The 20,170-nt window shown below is 34.9% G+C and overlaps 1 protein-coding gene across 10 annotated transcripts in view; it reads right to left on the bottom strand.

The window, feature by feature from the left end:
• The window catches only part of NCOA3 (nuclear receptor coactivator 3), an 81,504-nt gene that overhangs the window by 23,080 nt on the left and 38,254 nt on the right, over nt 1–20,170 (bottom strand). For 6 of the 10 annotated variants that reach the window (XM_051633068.1, XM_051633072.1, XM_051633065.1 and 3 more), the window contains one exon: nt 3,487–3,608. Coding sequence is in view for 2 of the 10 variants with exons in the window: in XM_051633074.1 (XP_051489034.1) it covers nt 3,533–3,549 (17 nt within the window). In the remaining 8 variants the exon portion in view is untranslated. Of the gene's footprint in view, nt 1–3,486; nt 3,609–16,407; nt 16,452–20,170 lie in introns of those variants that run through there. The other 4 variants (XM_051633067.1, XM_051633073.1, XM_051633070.1 and 1 more) reach the window with 3 other exon arrangements.

Genomic DNA, 20,170 nt, shown 5'->3' with positions numbered 1-20,170 from the left:
TTCCCAAAATAGTAATTTCAAATGCAGATGTTAGCTACGGGTGGAGAATTCAAAGGGAAATTCTTACAGCAGCACAAAGCTGTGACAGAGAGACAGGCCAGAGGGCTGCTGCACTGAGGAGCAGACACTGGACTACTCTGGCACATGCACAAAGCTCAGAAGTAAACTGGGATCTCTTTAAAGCACTGGTTCCCTTTGCAGCTAAAGCAAATGTTATAATACTTAACATGAACTTGTATTCATAAGCAATCCTCATCCCAATTGGTAGGCATTAGAAGAGAAAGGATAATATACTCTGAACATCACCATAACATAACAGTAAAACATAATTTTGCATTTGGAATAAACAATTACAAAAGATGCTTAACTCTGGAACTATGGTCATGGACTGCACAGGTAAGAAGGTGGTTTAACATCTAAATATTTGACATAAAACCAGGATGAATAAGATAAGATACAGAGAGATGGAAGACCAGGCCTGAAGACTTCTATTCAATCATATACCCCTCCAGAGCAAAAAGCTCTCAAATACATTCATAGTGGCCCACCTGATGGGAAGTTCAAAAAATACACCGTTACGCCACTAGATGACAGTGTAGCACTGAACAACTGCAGGGGTAAGATTTTCTTCAATTAAGCAGCTCAATGAAAAACTACTCATCTGAACAAGCAAGCAGTTTCAAAACCAGATTATATAAGCAGGCCGTGACCATACAAAAAGCAGTGGATTATCTGAAGCTGACACTCCACAGAACATATGACTCATCAGGTCCTACGGCTCCAGAGCCCAGAGCTAATGCTGAACCCTGCAGTCCTTCTGGAGGGGACTCCAGGACTGGTGCCTCCCTCCCTGTAACTGCACAGCATAGACCGGCAGGGTTAAGAGCTACTGCGGAAGGAGAAAGGAAGAGCTTAAAATACAAGGGATAGCTCAGGAAGGGTGTGGGCACAGTAATTATGTCAGAAGCCCAGAGTAAATTCTATTTAAGAGGAGGAAAGATTTAAAATACATTAAATAGGTGAAAATTTGAGCTAGGACAGACATTTCACCAGAATGTAATTTTGCAGGTAACAGGGCTGCATTAAACGATTTAGAAATGTCATTTCTGATTCTGACCTGCAGACAAAAAACTCACAATATGATTAAACAGAAAAACAAAATTAATACATTTTGTCTCAAAAAAGATACATACCAGAGAATACAACCCTTCTTCTATTTAAGAAAACCTTTCAGTGCCTAAATATAGAAGGTTGGAAAAGGAAGGAAAAATTGGCTAATTTCATGCAGTCTGTTTCCCTCCTATTATATCATGTAGCTTGTGGCAACTTCTTCAGGCCTGAAGCTGCAGAGTTCTGAACATGTATTTTCCTTAAGAATATGGATACAAGCTGCCTTCCAGTAGAGATGGATTGACAGTACAAATTGTTAACAGTCAAACTAATCTCCCTGCTACAGGCAATATTAGCAAAATAAGTTTATTATTCAGTGAGGTAATAATGAAAGGAAACATCAGTTAGAAAGCATCAGGTGTTAAATTTATTAATTGAATACGAACCTGTAAGTTCTAATGGAAAAGTTTTTCCAAGAATAAATCTATTTTGGGGGGTTTTCCTTCAGCTAATAATTATTTCAAAAAGCAGATACAAAACACAGCTTTCAAAATTTAAAATTTTTATGCATATTTACAAGTAAACACTGAATACAGCCATCTTTGTAAACTTACTTTCTGAGCCAAAGGCAATAGCATGATTTCTGACTCATGAACCTGTAACACTGGCTAGAAAGACTCCTCTGGTAGTTACACTCCACAACATTATCTACCTAAGCAAAGCATTTTTCAAAAGAAAGTAATTACATAGTGAAATTCTTTCTGTTCTTTGCATAATTAAAATAAATTTAAAAGCTACCTTAATTTGACTCAATGAGTATTACTACACAAACCCAGGCAAATATAAGAAATTATGATAAATTTTAGATGAGTAAAAATCACCCAAACCACAAGAACAAATCTTCCATCACAGAACACTATTCTTACTCAGAATAATGGAAATAGAGATATAACAGCAACTACTCCCCTGAAAATATCTCATTATTGTTCTGCCTTTTTTCAAAGTTGCATGTACAAGCTCAAGAAGTGGATGGCAAGCCACCAAAAGTCAGATCCTTAATGAACTATGTATATAACAGTATTTAAATGTTTGCTAGACCAATGTTATCAGTACCTGCAACTAATTTTAATTTCTAAAATAAACTGTTCATGTTACTCCACTGTATTGGAATACTTCATCAGTTTCATCAAACATTTTATAAAATAAAAGCATTTTATGCTACACTCTATCTAGTTATTGAAAACAGATTACACAATCCACACTTAGCTCTGTCCAATATGATTTTCCAAATGTTACTTGGAAAAACAAAGCAGTAGCTCTTGCCAAATAATTTTGAAAGGTATACATTTGTATGAAATAGAGAATGTTGAAAGTTGACTAGAAGTAAATATCCCCAGAGCCCTCCAAAATTGATACTTAAAGGAAATCTGAGAAAAACCAAGATTACACGAGAGATGGTTCAAAGTCTTCAAAGCAAGACTTTGTTTAATTCCATTGGTTGCAGCAGTAATGAAGCACTCTACACTGATATCCCTAATCTCACCAGTGGAGTGGAGCCAAAAGGCAGCAATATTTGGAGAAAAAGTTACAAACTTTTATGCTTATTTGCAAATACTAAGTACTAGCTTCTGCGTTACCACTTGATTTATCATTTCAGATATAATCCTAACTTTTTTGTCACTTACTGAAAAGGGGAAACAAGAAACCAAAAAAACAACAGACCTTTTTGCTCATCAGTATTTGTGTTGAAAAAACATTTGTCCTTTGCAATGTACTATATACTTTCACATTGGATCTGTTATTTCTCTGTGAAAACCACAGATGGATTGTTAAAAGGGTACTGGTTTTGGACAAGTTCTAGTAATTATCAGTCCATCCATTGCAACAATATATGTTAATATATATGTAATATGTGTAATATATGTAACATATGTTCCAAATCAAAACATTTAAAGAAATCACCAGCACTTAGGATTAGAATTTTCTACTTGTCCGGGTTTCAATATTTTTATAGGCTTTAAATAAAGAAGTAAATAGTTGAATCAAGACATATTCTAAAATTCTGTCCCAGACTACCAAGAAAAGGATGCACATGTCAACAACACACTATGTCTGAAATCGAATTCTTTAAACTACACAAAGATTATTTTGTTGGAAGACTGACCACAGAAACAACTGGTATGCCTATTTATATAGATAGAAATCCACAAACTAACCTAGAAAACTCCTTTCTGACAGTAAAGAACGGGTTATTTGTTGTTGGTTTTTTTCTTCTTTGTTCTCTACTCCCTTTTTTCTTTTAAGAACATGCTTCTTATATACTTAAATTTACAGTTTGTAAATTGTAGCTTTAAAAATTTTAAGGGAATTACTTACTATTCAAGTATTTCTTTCAAGTCCAAACATGAAATCAGTCACTTACTTGTCCTTAGCAAACATTCAAGCACAGTGTACTTTTCAGAGGACCTTCAGAATCAGTAGTCATTTTAAGTCACATCCTGAAAAACAAAAACGACTGTATATTTAAAAAAAAAAAGTCTTGCTTTTTTTCAGTTTTCATGTAAAACCAATAATCTTACCCAAAAGTAAACATTCAATATTGAGATATTTTAATATAAAAAACCCCTCACTAGTAATAGCTGGAACTGTCATCTCTTGTTACAGGCTAAACAGCTCAAAAGTCTGAATCTTAGCGTCACAAATGTCACCCAGTAAGCTAGATTTCCTTTCACATAAGAATTAAAGGTATTATTTTAAATGTATTTTTTTTTCTTAGGAAGATAATGAAAAGTGTTGTAGTAACTTTTAAAACTTAACATAAAAGGCTGCTGCCCCGAATTAATTATTTTGTAAAGTAATGACTGGCAAGTAAAAACCAAGTGGACAGCCACTCCATGTCATCCTGCACACATTGCTTGGCACATAACTATTAGATGAGAACAGCAAACTGTTTTCAGAGCTATGAACACTCAGGTTTCTGTTACCCTCCTTTTGATTAAATTCAAGGAATGATTAATCTGTATTATTGTGCATTGTATACAAGGTATGATTAAGTGTACTAATTAGTGAAATTCTGGGTCTCTATAGAGAATTACAGTAACTTAGGAAAAGTTTTGAACAGCAGCTGTATGATTGAATTGATTTTCTAAAAACTGCTTAAAGCACTATGTAAAGCAGAGGCTGTTCTAACTAATTAGAAAAATAAATTGCTCTTGGGAAATATTTATGAGACATTCACATGTAAGCACACACCATAGCCCTATCCAAAATCAAGAGTTTTAAAATTGATACTTCTGCTCAGACTACTTAATAGGGAATCACTAGCAGGCAGGTAAGTGAGTTTTATTCAAGTAGCTCATTTCTTAAGAAATTAAACTGAAGCTTTTCATATCAACTGGTTGCATATGCATTCATCTGCTGTTTTAACCATCCCTTTGACAATACTGATTGTAGCTTTATTTCTATGAACGGGAATTACCAATTAGAAGGTTGATTGACAATGTGGTCACATAAGAGTAAGCATCAAGAGTAAATTGTCTCCTAATTAAAGACTTACGTGACACCATTTTATGCTAAATCAACCTCTGCTAATCATGGAAATCAGAACAAAAGCATGCACACACACAAAAGAAAGATGACAAATCTAATGAATTTTAAGATGCAGCATCAGAAACACTTGGACATCATGGAAAATTATATCCTTCAGTTGCTAATTTCTGTAAAAATGCTAAACCAGACCCATACTACACTCAGTGACAGCTTGCTATCTAATTTCACTGATGTGGTCTTACACCCAGCAAGGGCTATTTTCTGATGTGTCTACTGGATAGAAATTTTGAAACAAAAAGGTAGCATAAATTACATTCACTCTTCAGTCTGATGTGCAGGTTTTTTCCATCAAATTCCTACAACATCTCGATAAACTGGTGGATACACCTGTGCAAGAACAGCAGCAGTTCAACTGAATCACAAACAAAAGTCTCACTGAGAAGCTGATCTGTGCACAAGAAATGAACAGCACAAAAATCACACAAAGGTGGGAGATTCAAGAACCACAAGTATCAGAAGGACTCTGTGGCTGGAAAAGTAAGGGGAAAGAGAAAAGACCTGAACATTTAGTCAGTTGAAGACCAAGTAAAAACTTTTAACACTATTTAAATTAATTTTAAAATATTCCCTTTATATTCTTCTCAAGTAAAGACACATTCCATGGGTGTCAATATCTGAGCTATTTAAACAGAAGATGGAATACAACTTTTGAAAGTACTGCCGTAAAGTAAGTAAAAAAAATAACCTTTTGTATAATCTGAAGGCTCTTGAGGGGTTAGAAAAGTGTATGGAGTAGAATTTGTATTAATTTGGTCTGGCCAAATCCTGCAGAGGACAATCCTGTGAGAACTGTCAACTGGCAGGGCAACATAGACAGATAGATACTCTAAATTCCACTTGACAGACCAGGATGAAATTAAAACAACATGAAGTAGGGATGAAAACCCTACCCAATAAACAAAAAAGTTAACATCAAAAATACTGCAGTAAAATTTTGCCATATATCAAAAGTAAATGAGACTTCAAGTTACTACCACTATAAATAAGACAGGATATTAAAATTCTATAATCTAATACATAATTAATTGTTATAATCTATGACATTTAAAGGAGAAAAACAAAATACGTCCCTCTGTTTTAATAATACTTAGTCTTTTCCTGCTAATGAAAACCCTAACTCTTACATATTGAAAATCTGACCACTTAACTGTCTTAGCCCTCCTCTAAACCTACATGCTTCCCTTTCTGAGTAAAGAGGTAAGACTCAACGTAACTTTTTAAATACAAGAAATACGTTATTTCAACATCATGTTCTGTTCTGCCTCACAAGAATGAGTTTAGGTGATTGCAGTGCCTGTATCAAAGCACAATTATGCACTAAGTGATTGCCAGTCTCAGAACCAGTACTCTTCTAAAAAGCTTGGCATTTGGGGCTATGCAGTCAGCTTCCGCGTCAGCTCTCGACACACCACTACCACTTTCAACACGTGAGCATGCTATTTCCTGTCTAAAAACTGCTCAATCAAAAAAGAGTGCTCACACAAACACATCGTGTGGCACGTTCTGATCTCAATGAGCTCAACATAGTGACCTTTGACTGATTTCCCAGCTTCCAGGATGAGCTACCAAGATACTGAGTTTACACCATGTTGAGGCTAAGCATCCAGCATAGCCTGGCTACCAAATTTAAGTGTACATACAGTCCAGTTTTTGATCCAATTTTTAAAACACATAAAAGAGAAGATTACATTAGAGTAGAAATGGGATGGCTAAGTGACAAGCCATAGTGTTGCCTGTGGCACAGACAACATGACAGAGAGATAAAGCCACACTGCTCTTAAGGTTAAAAATATACATACATACACATAGTCAAATGTGCCAGATACAATAAACACAATGGTTACTTATTGAAAGGAGAGGTAAAATGGAGTGCATTTGTAATCCTCTTTAATTATTTCAGAGATAAGTAACATCCCTGTTGAAAAAAAGGTATCAAATACAGTGTACTACACTTCAAACTACAGTACACAAAACCAACATATCTTTAAATCCGTAGAGGAGTGGAAAAATGCAGCAGATAAAAAATGCCACTGAACTTTAACTCCAGCTTTGTGAATCTGAAAGTACAATGTAACAAACTAATGAAACAGATAATGAGACTCAAGTAAACACAGTTAATAAAGAGGTTTTGGTGCACTGTAGCTATTTTGTACTAAAGTCTTACCTTTTAAGATTAAGGCTGTTATATTTACATTGTCAAGCAAACAGCAAATTTTACTGTTAATTGAATCGACAAATCATTATCCTAATCCAGCACTTCCACCAGTAGTCACTGATACTACTCCAAAACATACAGATTTTATCACTCTCCACTCTTTCCCACCCTCCTCCCCCCCTCATCCTCTCTTTCAAAAAGGTAATTTACTAGATAATAAATGACTCAGGGCTGTCAGTTAAAGAATAAAAAAAAAAGGTGCCACCTACACTCTGGCAGCCAGCTAAGCACACCTTGTTGCAACATGCTAACTAATCTTAAATCAGCACACATCCTTTTCCTATTGTATGTTCCATCTTAGGGAGACTAATAATTTTTCAGGCCTTGTCAGGTTTCATTTACCCATTCCCCTGCAGTGTTTAGTAAGCACTATGCACTCCTGGGTTATTTTTCAGACATGACAATTAACTTGAGCCTTGTTCACTTTGCATATATTAAAATGACAGGACACTTTCAGTTAAAGGATGGTCAGAGGTGGAACACACTCAGAGTGCGTCTCCTGTTCCTCTCATAAATAATGCATTAACTCTATTTTTGGAATGTCATTACTTGTTAATTTGTTTCCTATACATTCCTGTTTGCTAGTCACGGCAATAGATACAGGACCCTGTTATAACAAACAAAATGTATGAAAGAGAAAAGGGAGGCTCCAGTGAACTCACTCTTATAAAAAAGACTAGTGTTTATTCTTATGCCTTTGCCACAGACTGCAGAACACCCATAAACACATCTCACCTCAGCTTCCGCAAAAAGCACTGTGGTAAAGTGGTTAGTATGTCTCATCACTGGTCCAAAGGCATGTGAGCCATGTTCTAGACTCAGAACCCAGCTGTGAAAAGGTATCAAACATTTGGGTAGATGTGTTTGTCAGGATATAGGTCTTGTAAGTAAAAGGCAATTGGGCATGATGCAACCATGCTACCTACTTGCATGACACTGTCAACAAGAATTGGTATGATCAAACTCAGCAGGCCAAAAAATAGTGAAGGTGGCCTTTAATCTTGAGTAATTTCCAAGCCACTTACTGCAAGAGGTAATTTGGGCTTTCAATATAGCTGATGCATCAGTTGAATGCTTTTTAGAATATATTTAGAAGGGAAGTCCTTACAAACTTGTATCTGGAACATGAAGTTAGTAAATATCTGGAATATGAAGTTAGTAAACAGTTAATTTTTTAAAAAAGTAATTAATAAAGTAATAAATTAATGTAGAAGGAAAAAAATCCCAACCTCAAATATCACAAAGTAACAGGATGTGATGTCTAGGCTGCTATAATAAGACTCAGTAACTACTCAACTACTAAGAAACCACAGAACACCACCATTCTTTTCTGTACATCCACACCCTTAAACAGCAGAAGAAACTTAGGCTCAGTAGCTGACTGAAATACATATGGTCTACTTAGCTTTTATATTAATATTTAATGAAGTTCTAAAAGTGGAAAGCACTTCTTTCCATCATCCTTGCCAAAAAACACCAGGCAGTGTGGAAAGAGATTGTACTATGACCTGTGCACAAACTCCACTACTATTACTAACAGCAATACAATTCTAAAAAAAATTAGGAAATTTATAATAAAAGTGTATTGTTTACAAGACAAAATACCCTTGCCAGAGTTCACAAGACACAGATAAGAGTATTGAAGAATCACTGTTCAGCTCTCTATACACCTAAGTCACAGGTGACTCTATGCCATTTGACAAATGACATAATCCACTGGGTAGTAAGACTGCAAGCTGTACAATGCATTTCTACATATTACAATGTCAGCTTAATTAGGAATTAAGTTTTAATTAATTATATATGCCTAAATTATTTGAAGATTAGTCCAAAGTATAAAATATTTCTAAATTAGAAAAGGACATAAACTAAGAGCCCTAGAACATGAAACTATCAGTTTGACTATATACATCTGAAAACATTATTTCCTTATTTTTTGTCACTTCTAACTTTGTTTTGTTTTTAAGCACATACACTAACTTACGTGATGCATGTTTGTTTCATGCCTTATCAATATGACTTCAATTCTTAAAAAATGTTTACCATTGTTCATTACAATAATGTGATGACCTTTACAGGACAAGCCTTAGTCACCGCCATTATAAAGAAAAAGTCCAATGTAAAAGGTTGATTGAGAGAAACTAAGCAACAACCATATGAAATGCAAATAGAAAGCTATAACTACTAGAAGATATTAGACAGGATTCATTGCACATCCTATAAAATTGGGAGAACTACATTTATTATATGCATGTAATTTTTTGTTCTGCCATTCTACTCTACCAGTGTCTCATGGAAGCAAAGACTGCTTGCTGGATTTCTAGAGAGAAAACATAAACACAACTTCAGTATTATAATTAGCATTAACTCATGTAGTGCTATGGCATTGTTATAATTGAGTTATTCCCTACCATGCCAAAATCTTACTCATTTTACAGCAATCAGGTTTATATAAAACACTTTTAGAATGGTAACAGTCCAAAATCAGTGCTTTCCAAAGTAGCAGTTTAAAAAAATGGGCAAAAATTTCAGTAATTTTCTTGCAAAAGCCTGTCCATTGCCAGTTTGAATTTAGAGACACAAGTCATTTTACATTTCGATCAAAACTCTAACAATATCAAAATGCCTTCTGACAAAGGGGGAACTGACTGGTTTTGACAGAATGAAACATTTACTGTACACACATGATCTCTATCAAGTAGGTGTCAAACTCACTGGCAGCTTTTGAACCTCTATAAGTAATACCCAGAAAACCATTTAAGAGATTAATTTGTTGCATTTTCTACAGTTATTATTAGCAATGGATGTTTATCCCCAGTACTTCCAATTTATTCTTTGAATTTTGTATGTTAATTGAGAGAATTCATCAGTTCAGCAGGTATGGAGACTGGCTTTAAGAAAATGGCTTATTTGAAGAAGTAAACATTTTCAACTGTCAACTTGCGGAGCAAAAATATTTTTTAATCTCAGTTGCACAGCTGAAGAAAACGTCCTAACTATTCTTTTTATATTTGCATATTTAAAAAGCAATGAAAAAGCCAATCTCTTAATGAAAAGCTGTAAGAAATCTGGAATGTTTACAATGCTCTAATCATTCTTTAGTTTCCCTCATTCTACTGTGGGCAACTGTTCATTTTGGGAGATCAGATGTGATCTAGTTGATGTTTATGTGCCTTGAACAGCACTGTCATTAATCATCCCACCATACATTTAGTCTATCAGCCTGTTCACTTCATCTGCCATTTCCTAGAGCTTGAATAATCACAAATTAAGAAGCCCAGAAATTTATCAACAGCTGGAAACTGCAAATACTTGAAACGAGCAGTATTGATGCTTGTGAGTATTTCCACATAACTCTGTCATATTTTGCCTTTGTGGAAGTACTAGAGAATATTAAAATGTAATTGCTTCTGTGCTCATATACAGTCTCCTGGCAGATACCGAAAACGTCTAACAAAGCTTACCTTTTTGTTGGGTGGATGATACACAATAAAGCATTTTCATCCAAACTGACCAAGTGAGGCAAGTTCTTAAACTCAACATAAAGACCTCTGGTGTGAAAATGATTGAACACTAAACACACCAGATCAGCTTCAACATTTACTGGCATGGTCTCACCATCAATAAAGAGCCTCCTTGATTCTGACAACTAAAAAGCAAACCTTTCACTTAACACAAAATTAGGTCTACAAAATACGCAATTCAGTGTTGCAACTCCAAGAATTTTTATATTAGTGTCTAGACAACAATCTTTTGTTCTGCATTTAAAAGAACACAATTTGTTACACAATTAACAAATTAGCTTCTGATGTCAACCTCGGAAAAACTCCAATCTCTCAAGAATTCCATAGCACAAATACCAAGAAAACGACACAATATAACGCTTAATATTTTGGTTCCAGTCTTTATGATGCTTCAAAGGCAGATTTTAGTAATTTGTAGCAGAGTTAGACACAAACAAATGAATAGAGAGAAGTAAGCCTTGTCAGTGGTGCTCTGGGTTCACAGCAGAAGAGTTAGGATATAAGTAATCCAAAACATGCTCACAGCAATTTCTGTCCCTCTTCCTAAATATTTAAAGCTAGTTCTACAGAACATACCGTCTCAAACTACACTAAGCCCGCAGTACTGGACAGAAGCATTGACTACACTCTTAGAAAAACCATGACCAATTGTTTGGCCTGCTGTCATGGATCTGCAAGCAGCTGAAATACACAGCACTTTCAAGGGCACAAAAATGCAAGGCAATAGTATTCTCATGGCAAAACACCAACAAACAATAATGAGAGGCAGCTTAAGTAACTAAACATGTTTAGATTCAATCACAGCTATCTGTAAAAAACTACAAATGATGCTGAATCTGTGGAATTTTTACCTTTTGAGAGGACTACACCACACATAAAACTCACCCTACAGAATTCATGAAGAGTGTGACCTGTTAGTATATTTTAAACATGCTAGTTTTACCTGGAAAATAAAGCAGTCAACCATAAAAGCATGTTGGTACAAGGCAGTTCAGAGACACAACAGAAAGCACAAAACAGTTTCCTGTTTCTGCGAATGCTTTTTTCCTACACACACATAGTGTATCTGAGGAGCACATAAAAAAAGAATTGGCTTACAGAAAAATCATTCATAATTAACAAACCACTGCTACTGCCTCCTCAACTCAAACATCTGCATACCTGTGCAACTAACATGGTCCATGAGCATTTGCAAATTGCCTACCATGTCACCTCAGTGTATGGAGCTGAGAGTCATAACACACATGGGGTTCCAAGAAAGCTACATCCATGCTTAGTGTTACAAACCTAAATTCACTGTTCTGACAGACAGGAAATCTGGTATGGAGGGTGGCTAAACTCAAAATAGGACAAACATACCCATATTAATTTTGCAATGAAAATACATGAAAATAAAATCGTTTCTTTAAAATTAGTCATTCGTAATGCTCCCAGTTGATTTAACAGTACAGGTGAACACACCCACTTTTAATGTCTAGGGAAAAAAAAAAATAAATACAGCTTTAAAACTCCTTCATGGCATACACTTTCCACACTAAAACTGCATGTTCCTTTGGTGATACTTTTAAGTGACCAAACTCCAGAGATGACAAAATAGCACTTGTTGGATGAAACGAATTTTGCCATATTTTGCCATAAATTTCCAGTATATACAAATACACAGTCAGCTAAATTGCTGCTCTCGCTCAAGTAGAATAACTTACCAAGATTATTTGTGACCTAAATTTCTTTTTGTATAGCCTATGCCAATTTGCCTGAGAAAGGAATCAAAGGAGTAGCGGTCATTAGAGCTGGAAGAGAAAAAAGAACCCAGAAGAGCGTACACATCTGTGACATCTCAATATGAATGGGGACAATAGACGCCTTATACAGCTATAATGGAGGGTGTGGGGGAGGAAAGCTAGCAAGCCTTTTTTGTTTGTGACATGAAGATGTGAATAATTCTGTAAAATGCAGTTAGGGAGTGCCATAACTGAATGAGTTTTATTTCATGCTAAATTTCTTAGCTGAATTCAGTTTTTAGAAGAACCAGGCAGAAGTCATGAAACAGACGCAAACAGATAAACAGCAAAAGAAAACATGGGTCTTTGCAGAAGAAGAAGATAAAGTAACAGCGAGGTATGATGGACACATTTTCTAAAAGCGATCAAACAAAAGGCAAATCCATGGAACAAAGCCTAGCATTTCTATGGATCTCAAAAAACATTATTGCCTTGCCATCAGAGAAACTAGACCAGAACCTCAGAGAAATACTGAAGTGAAGATAGCAGAAAACAAAAAAAGACCAAATTCTCACTAGAACTCACCACTTAAAATACAGAAGACTTTCAAAATTTAATTCCAAATTCGACAGGAATTCAACAGGAGTACTACTTACATTGAATTAATCAGCCTTGAATACATCTACTGTAAATTCAAAAAGGCCTTTCAAATCTTAAGCTTCATTTTTCATTACTTTTTTACTAAGAACACACACACGTTGGTACACTAAAAAGACAATAATTGCAAATTCCCAGCTATTTAAAGCTTAGAAGTCTTGAGCTACACTATATAAATCAAGTGAAGATTTAATTTTCAAAACTACTTAGAATTCTGCCAAAATACTTTTCCACATTAAACACATACGGTCTCCATGACACACACATTCTAAAACGTCTAGCACATTATGATATTGTATTTATTCCTTCACATCATTTGTAGTTCCAATGCAAAGTATTAAAATATCTTAAATACTCTTAATGGGAGAGGGGAGAGGAAAAGCAAGTCAGCACATTAGTCAGTTAATTCTTGTGCAAATAAAAAAATAATCAAATATTGTATTATCATTTATAAAGTTAGTTGTGTTTAAAAAACACTGCATCTTAGAAGCAGCGTGCAATATTAATTTACACATCTCTAGTGATATGTGAGGACATCACCACACATTCCCAGCCCTCAAGACGGAGAAGTGATTACACTGTCACTGTAGGACTGTATGTGATCACTAGAGAGGGGAGAGAGACAAAGAAGATGCAGACTCACATGATTTCTGGATAATAGTTGCTACACCTACACAGCTTTTGGAACAGAGAACAGAAACATTAAAAAAATACCTGTATGTCTCTATAAGGAAGCTAAATGGGATACCACAAGAAAAAGGTTATCTTTTAAAAAGTGGAAAGCTTCTCTACCAGGGAGAACTGAAACACCCATAGAACACGGTGAACTGAATGTAAACAGGAAATACAGGACTAAAAAAAGAACGCGAAAAGTGCCTTGCACTGAACTCCAACTGATAATGAAAAGATATTTAAACAACACATCAGGAGCAGGAAGTCAGCTAGTGAGACAGCAGACCTCTTCATGGCAAAGGCATAAAATTGGGCACTTAAAGAAGATAGCTCTGAAAGTCTCTTCACATTGGTCTTCACCACAGGAGGTACTGGAGATTCCCATTTTCAGTATTTCTTTGCAGCAAACTGGTTGAAGAAGCAAAATGAATTTTTAAGGAATTGTAGAGGAACAATTAAACTAGGGATATGAGGTGTTGATCAGTCACCAGGATACCCTTCATCTGAGAAGGGGTTCAAATGGCTACTGTATCTGAGCACTGGCAGGTCACCAGTGTAGCTACAGGAATCCAGAGGAACTTGCAGAAGTTAACAATAAGTGAATTTAACAATGCTTTGAATGACTTCCATCCATAGTAAGATGGTAGAAGCTGTCCTTAACAGTAATATCACCGAGCAGTTAATAAACAAATTCTGTAGAAAATCAGCCAATGTGGCCTGACTCCTGATTTGGGAAAGCTTGTTTGAGGAAAAAAAGAAAGCTATGCAGAACTACTGTGACCTCTGTGATCTTCAGACTGATGTAATCTTTCTTGTTATTTTATATTTGTTAAAACTTGGAAGATATTTTTTCTCTATCTTTGAATTGCTTTAGTGCAGCAACAAAAATATATTTACCCATAACACTTATTTTAGTCAGGGAACTAGTATAGATACTCCTTCGCCAGTATGAAATCTGACTTTACTAAGGTTTGTTGACAGAGCTTTACCAGGAATCTTCCCTAGGAATAGATTAAGCCTAAGAAAAACTAGTGGAATAACATGGCTCTGTCATTCTGAACATCTCATATTTTCTAAAAGTCAAAGTTTCAACCATTTATGAGCCAGAATTCAATGAAAGCGTGAAAAATATTTAAAACTACAACACTACCTGTGCCTTCTAATTGTCAAAATTGTGTCAAGAAAAAACATGTTATAATTATTTAGGTCATGAACAAATAAAAATAAGCAAATGAACCTAGAAAAATAAATGTATTTTAGAAAATGAACAAAGAGAATTCCTTGACCATCAGTGCATTGTGAGAAACTGTCCATAGAAAGGACCTGTAAAACTCAAAGCAACAAACTTGTTTACACTGGAAGACTTACTAGCACTATTATACCAATAAACACCATCTCTACACTACACCTACATCGTAACACACTAACTGGACTTAAAGCACTTTAGTATCAGATAAATTACTTAGAGCAAATGTTCAGTCAGGAATGTACAGCCACTATTATGACAAAAGGCTAAACAAAAAGACATAGCAACACTGATACATTTTACCCTGCAAGTAAACACAAACATTTGTGCAATAGGTATACAAGTTCCTTAACTAAGAATGATAATACAGTCTGGCCAAGATACTGAACAATTACCTGGGTGTTAATCACCTCCTTTTTTTCTAGACTGATTGTACGTGAATGAACATGTAAGTGTGAAATATTTGAAAGGAGAAAAGCTACCTAAGATGAATCAAGCAACCCATGAAAGAACATGCTGCAAATACCATACCTATGCTGCAGTACACTTTTTAAAACATTCTTATATTTACAATCCTAAAATGAGTTTTGCACACAATCACTGTAGCAAGAATACAGCATAAAAGTGGATTTAATTACAGCATTCTAATTTCACCATGCTCCTTGCTATAATTTGCTGTTTGCTATCAGTAACCAGAACTGATCAAAATAAAGCTACTTATCCATTTTTGTTATTACAAATGCTTTTTAAAGCAAAATATTTATATTCTTAATCATTTTTAGCATCTACACTGTCACATAATGATACCTACAGGTACTTCACAAGGAAAAGAACAAATAAAGCAACAAAAATGTTACAGCCAGAAATATGCTCCTCCCCAATATACACCTCACCATATATTCAAGCTTGCATAAATTTAAGAAAGCACACCAAAATCTAACTCAGAAAGAAAGCTTCTCACTTTTATGACCTTTAAGTGCTTGCCCTTTCATCAGTCCCACTTTGGCAAGATGTGTGTTACAACTGTGAAAGACTGATTCTACAACTGGGGCTACCCAAGAAATGACAAACAAGCTTTAAAGTCACTACAACAAAATATATTTGACTTGTTTGCTGCCTGTGTGACTTTCAGTACCTGGTTATGCATTAGTAATATTTTGAAGTTATGTGAGAAAAGTAATTCCACATTTTAAATTCATTAAACAAATGGAGAGGGATTGAGGGCTTCTACACTTATGACCACAGTTTTGGCTGAGGTCAATCCAAAACAACACAGAAAATATAGTAAGTCCATCCTGCCTCTTAGGAGCATCAGAGATCAACTTTAAAAACCTGCTGCTTCCAAACTGGAGCAAAAAAATTCCATCTTGAAATTACAATTTTTAAAAAACTGTCCAGCTAAGACTGAATTCCAGGCTGGCTTGAGACCTTAATTAATCTTTTAATTTGGGATATTATTTTAAAAAGAAGGAAACTTGTTTCTTAGGTCATTTGAAATTACTTCCATGTAGGAGTGACAAACAAAGTATTTGGTATGAATGTTAGTAATGCTAGTATGAAGTATTTAGTAGGAAAATTAGCGAGAAGAAAGAAAGATACTTTATACTTTTGATCAGCAATGAAAATTATGACAATCATACGAATCTATTTTACCTTTAGAAGTCACCTACAGTTTCAAGTTACCTGGTATCAGACCAGTGTGATCTGTTTAGTCCTACACCGAGTTACTGAAGTAACAGGAAACAGTCTAAAAATAGACCAGCAAACTATGTAGACTAGGAGAAAATCTGTCAAATATGAAATAAGAATTTCTTCCAGACAATTGTCTCTTTAAGATTATTAAGCAAGAATGACTACATACAGAGTTTTCAACATTTCAAGACAATCACCTAATTCTTTACAACATTTAAAACAAGTAGAACAAGTATTTCATTATTAGGCCAATGCACAAAAACTGTTTAGAAATATATCAAAATGGCTGCCAGTTTCTTCATCACCGAAAAGAAAATGCATCATCTTCAATTTTTTTTTCAAATAGAAGATTTAGTACTCTATTCTAAAAAGAAACAGCATTTTTACTGTATTTCATGTAATGATTTTTAGAAAATGTGTGCTTCTGAAAGAGTAGCATGCATTCAAAACAATGGCACACACTGTAAGCCTGATCTGAAGTTCACTACAGCATTTAACAGGGGTAAAGTATTTTTAAGCTTTAAACATGACTCCTAATGTTTTACATTATAGTGCCAGTTGACAGAATTTTAACACTGTGACTAAATTTGATAAACGAAAATCATTGTGGGTTTATAGCCTGGATTCTCAACTTAATGAGAGTTAACATCTTTAGAACAAAATGTTCAAAGCTGCAAGACATATGCTGAACATGTGTATACAAGTAAAGCTTTGAAAGCTGCTTAAAAATGTGAGAATGAGTAAAGCTCACGTTACTCTTGATAAATGTCAGCTGTCAGGCATTGCAGTCCAATACACACTATTTTTTCCACAAACTAGAGCCCAGAAATAATGTAGTTTTTACTTCACCAGCTGAATATAACACATGGCAACATCTACCCAAGGTCAAAAGTTTAACATTTTCAAATTTTAACTGCCAAAGGAAGGTATTTTCACACAGACAACATCATCACACTAAAATTAAATTATTTCCCAAAATCTTGAATGAAGTTATATATAATGATCTAATGTATACACTTAACCGAAATTAACACATTCAACATCAAACCAAGTTAAAAAGAACCTGAAAAAGCAAATAGTTTATATCCACAGTTCTTGTATCCAATACCAATTCTGTATTTCTTACAGTCCAATTCCATTTGAACATTTTCTGCTGTAGTAAATCACTCAAAATTCCAATTGTATGTTGCAGAATTAGCCCAACAAACTAAGGGAAGTCTTGTAACACTAGCCCTACCATAAAAAGGTGGGAAAGGGATCAGACAGGCAGAATTACCCACTAAGAAATGTTACCTTTTAATGTGACAGAAATACGTCACTCATCCCTATTAACACTGTAGTTCACTTAAAACCTGTTCATTCCCCAGCTTCCCACTTGAAACCACGAATAATTTATCATGCCATGCTGCTACTACTCTAATTTATCTATTACTATGATACTGCTACCACACCAAACAGTCAAATGTACTTTTAAAAATTTCAGTGTGATTGCCATGTTAACAAGCAGATTTCTTCCTTCGCAGCAAACTCTGAAGCACTATGATAGTCTTTTGTGAATTTTTATTAAAAGTATTAGCTCATTTTCCTGAGCAGTTTAAAAGCTGAGTGTGTTGACAGATCATGAAATACACGTCATATCAATGCCTTTCCCTCTCTGTCTTTATGTAATGACTATTTTGATCCACTGAAATGCAATATACTTCTACGGGGATTTTCAGAAGCACTTAGCATTGGTCTAAATTTGTTTCTCTTAATTCAGTGAGAATTCTATCACCAGCTCCAGTAGAAATACCAAGGCTGAAAGTAATATTTCTTTCAAAATTTGATCTTCAGCAGCAGCAAAAAAAAAATTTCCTCAAATATTTTTATTAGCCTCAAATAGAAAGATACAATAAATGTGTTTCATTCTACCAGAAGACTCAGGGTACCTAGATTTTATTTAGAAATATTTATTTTAGAAATATTACTTAGAAACACAGGTTTGCACTACACAGAGTCAAGAAAAACAGATCAAATATCCCTGTTTGCTCACCAGACAGCTTCTAAGCATGTTCTGGTACTATGATCTATGTTAAAACTGGTGTCTGAATTGGAGCAACTTCTATTTAGAATTATAATTCCACTCTACTTGATGTTTTTTAAGAATATCAATAACAACCTGCAATGTTCATGTTTTTTAATTTTATAAAGAGACACTTTTTACACACAAACTCTCCACTACTTATTTACAGTAATCTAAATGATCTTCAAACACACTGAACACCAGTGTTGCAAAGCCAGAACAGTAACTGCTGAAAGCAGTGGCAACTTAGTGCATTTTTGCAGTAAATCTAGCAGTTACTTGTAGCAATGTAAACATCAAAACACCCTTGAACTGCAAGAGTGGTTATAAGCACTAATCAGCGCAAACTGTTGAGTTTCAGCAGAATACAAGAACTCTTCAGATCATTTATGTCATAAGAATATTAAGTATTAAAGAGTCTCCTTCCACATTTGATTTACAGAATTAATTGCATCTGGGCAACATTGGTCATGTGAAATTAGAGGTGAAAAATCTAATGAAAAGGCTGCCATCTAAAATAATTTGCCTATTAATACCATCACAATGTATAGTTATGAAGAGTAACATTTGTATGTCCAATTCCAAAACAATGTATCTAACATTACATAGGTCTTAATGCTTTAATTGTCATATCAACATTTCAAAACGGGTAACCTCAAAGAGACAAATTAGCAAATACTTCCTGTATTAGACAGACATATAGAAAAGGAAAGGTACTCAGAATAACATACTGTCAAATTAAGGACCACAGTGTACCTACTATTGACCAGGGAAAACATCCTGCAAAATTGAAAAGACTTCATTCAAGATACTGGTTAAATCTTAAGTTTTAAAGCATCAGAGAAGACTATACTACAATACTTCATTGAGAAATTCTAACATTTTTTCTTAGTCTTTAAATTATGCATTTCCGACTATCATCACAACTTTTAAGAACAGATTATTTCATAGATAATGCTTGAGAATTCCATTCTGTTTTAAACAAAATCTGTCACACAACAGAAAAAACATTCCCTGTCATGGATGTGTTAAACGCCACTACCCATGAATGATTACACTGCCTTGGATTACAAAAGAGCCACAAATCCTGCAATTTTGCAGTAAACACCAAATAGTTACTTTTACTGCTTTACACATCTTTCCTAGCTCCAGACCTTCTCAAAAAATCAAGGATCTTTGCAGACCTGGATGATAAGTGGGGATTTGTTACTATCTTTGGGCAAGCACTGACTGCCCTTTCATTGCTGCAAGGCCAGCTACTCAGTGACAAATTGCTCATTATCAGCCACTAAGCCGTCACACATCACAGGGGAACATCTTAAGCAAAATGAAACTGGTATCTTTAACCATCATTCTGTAAAATGCAGTGGTTTAGGAATGACAAATAACTGCCACCCAGTACAAGTAGGGCAGAAGTCCTTCCGTTTTTCATCAGAGATCCTAAAACACTACTAAAAAATGGCATTATCTCTCTTAGTTTAGAGGTCTGGTAAAATCATTAATACACCTCTAAAAAAGGCTGGGTTTTTTGGTGCTTGCACTTCATAGATACACTGAATTAAGTTTCCTAAATGCAAAGACTAATTTTGCTTTTTCAGCCTAGCAGCAAGTCAATATTTTCCCAATTTTTTGAGCCAATGAATGACTAGCAGCCTTCAAAAG

Source organism: Apus apus, chromosome 15 (genome assembly GCF_020740795.1).
Source record: "Apus apus isolate bApuApu2 chromosome 15, bApuApu2.pri.cur, whole genome shotgun sequence".
In the NCBI taxonomy this organism is placed as follows: Eukaryota; Metazoa; Chordata; class Aves; order Apodiformes; family Apodidae; genus Apus; species Apus apus.
The sequence above is the reverse complement of the archived record's forward strand: the minus strand, read 5'-3'. Positions and strand labels throughout refer to the sequence as shown.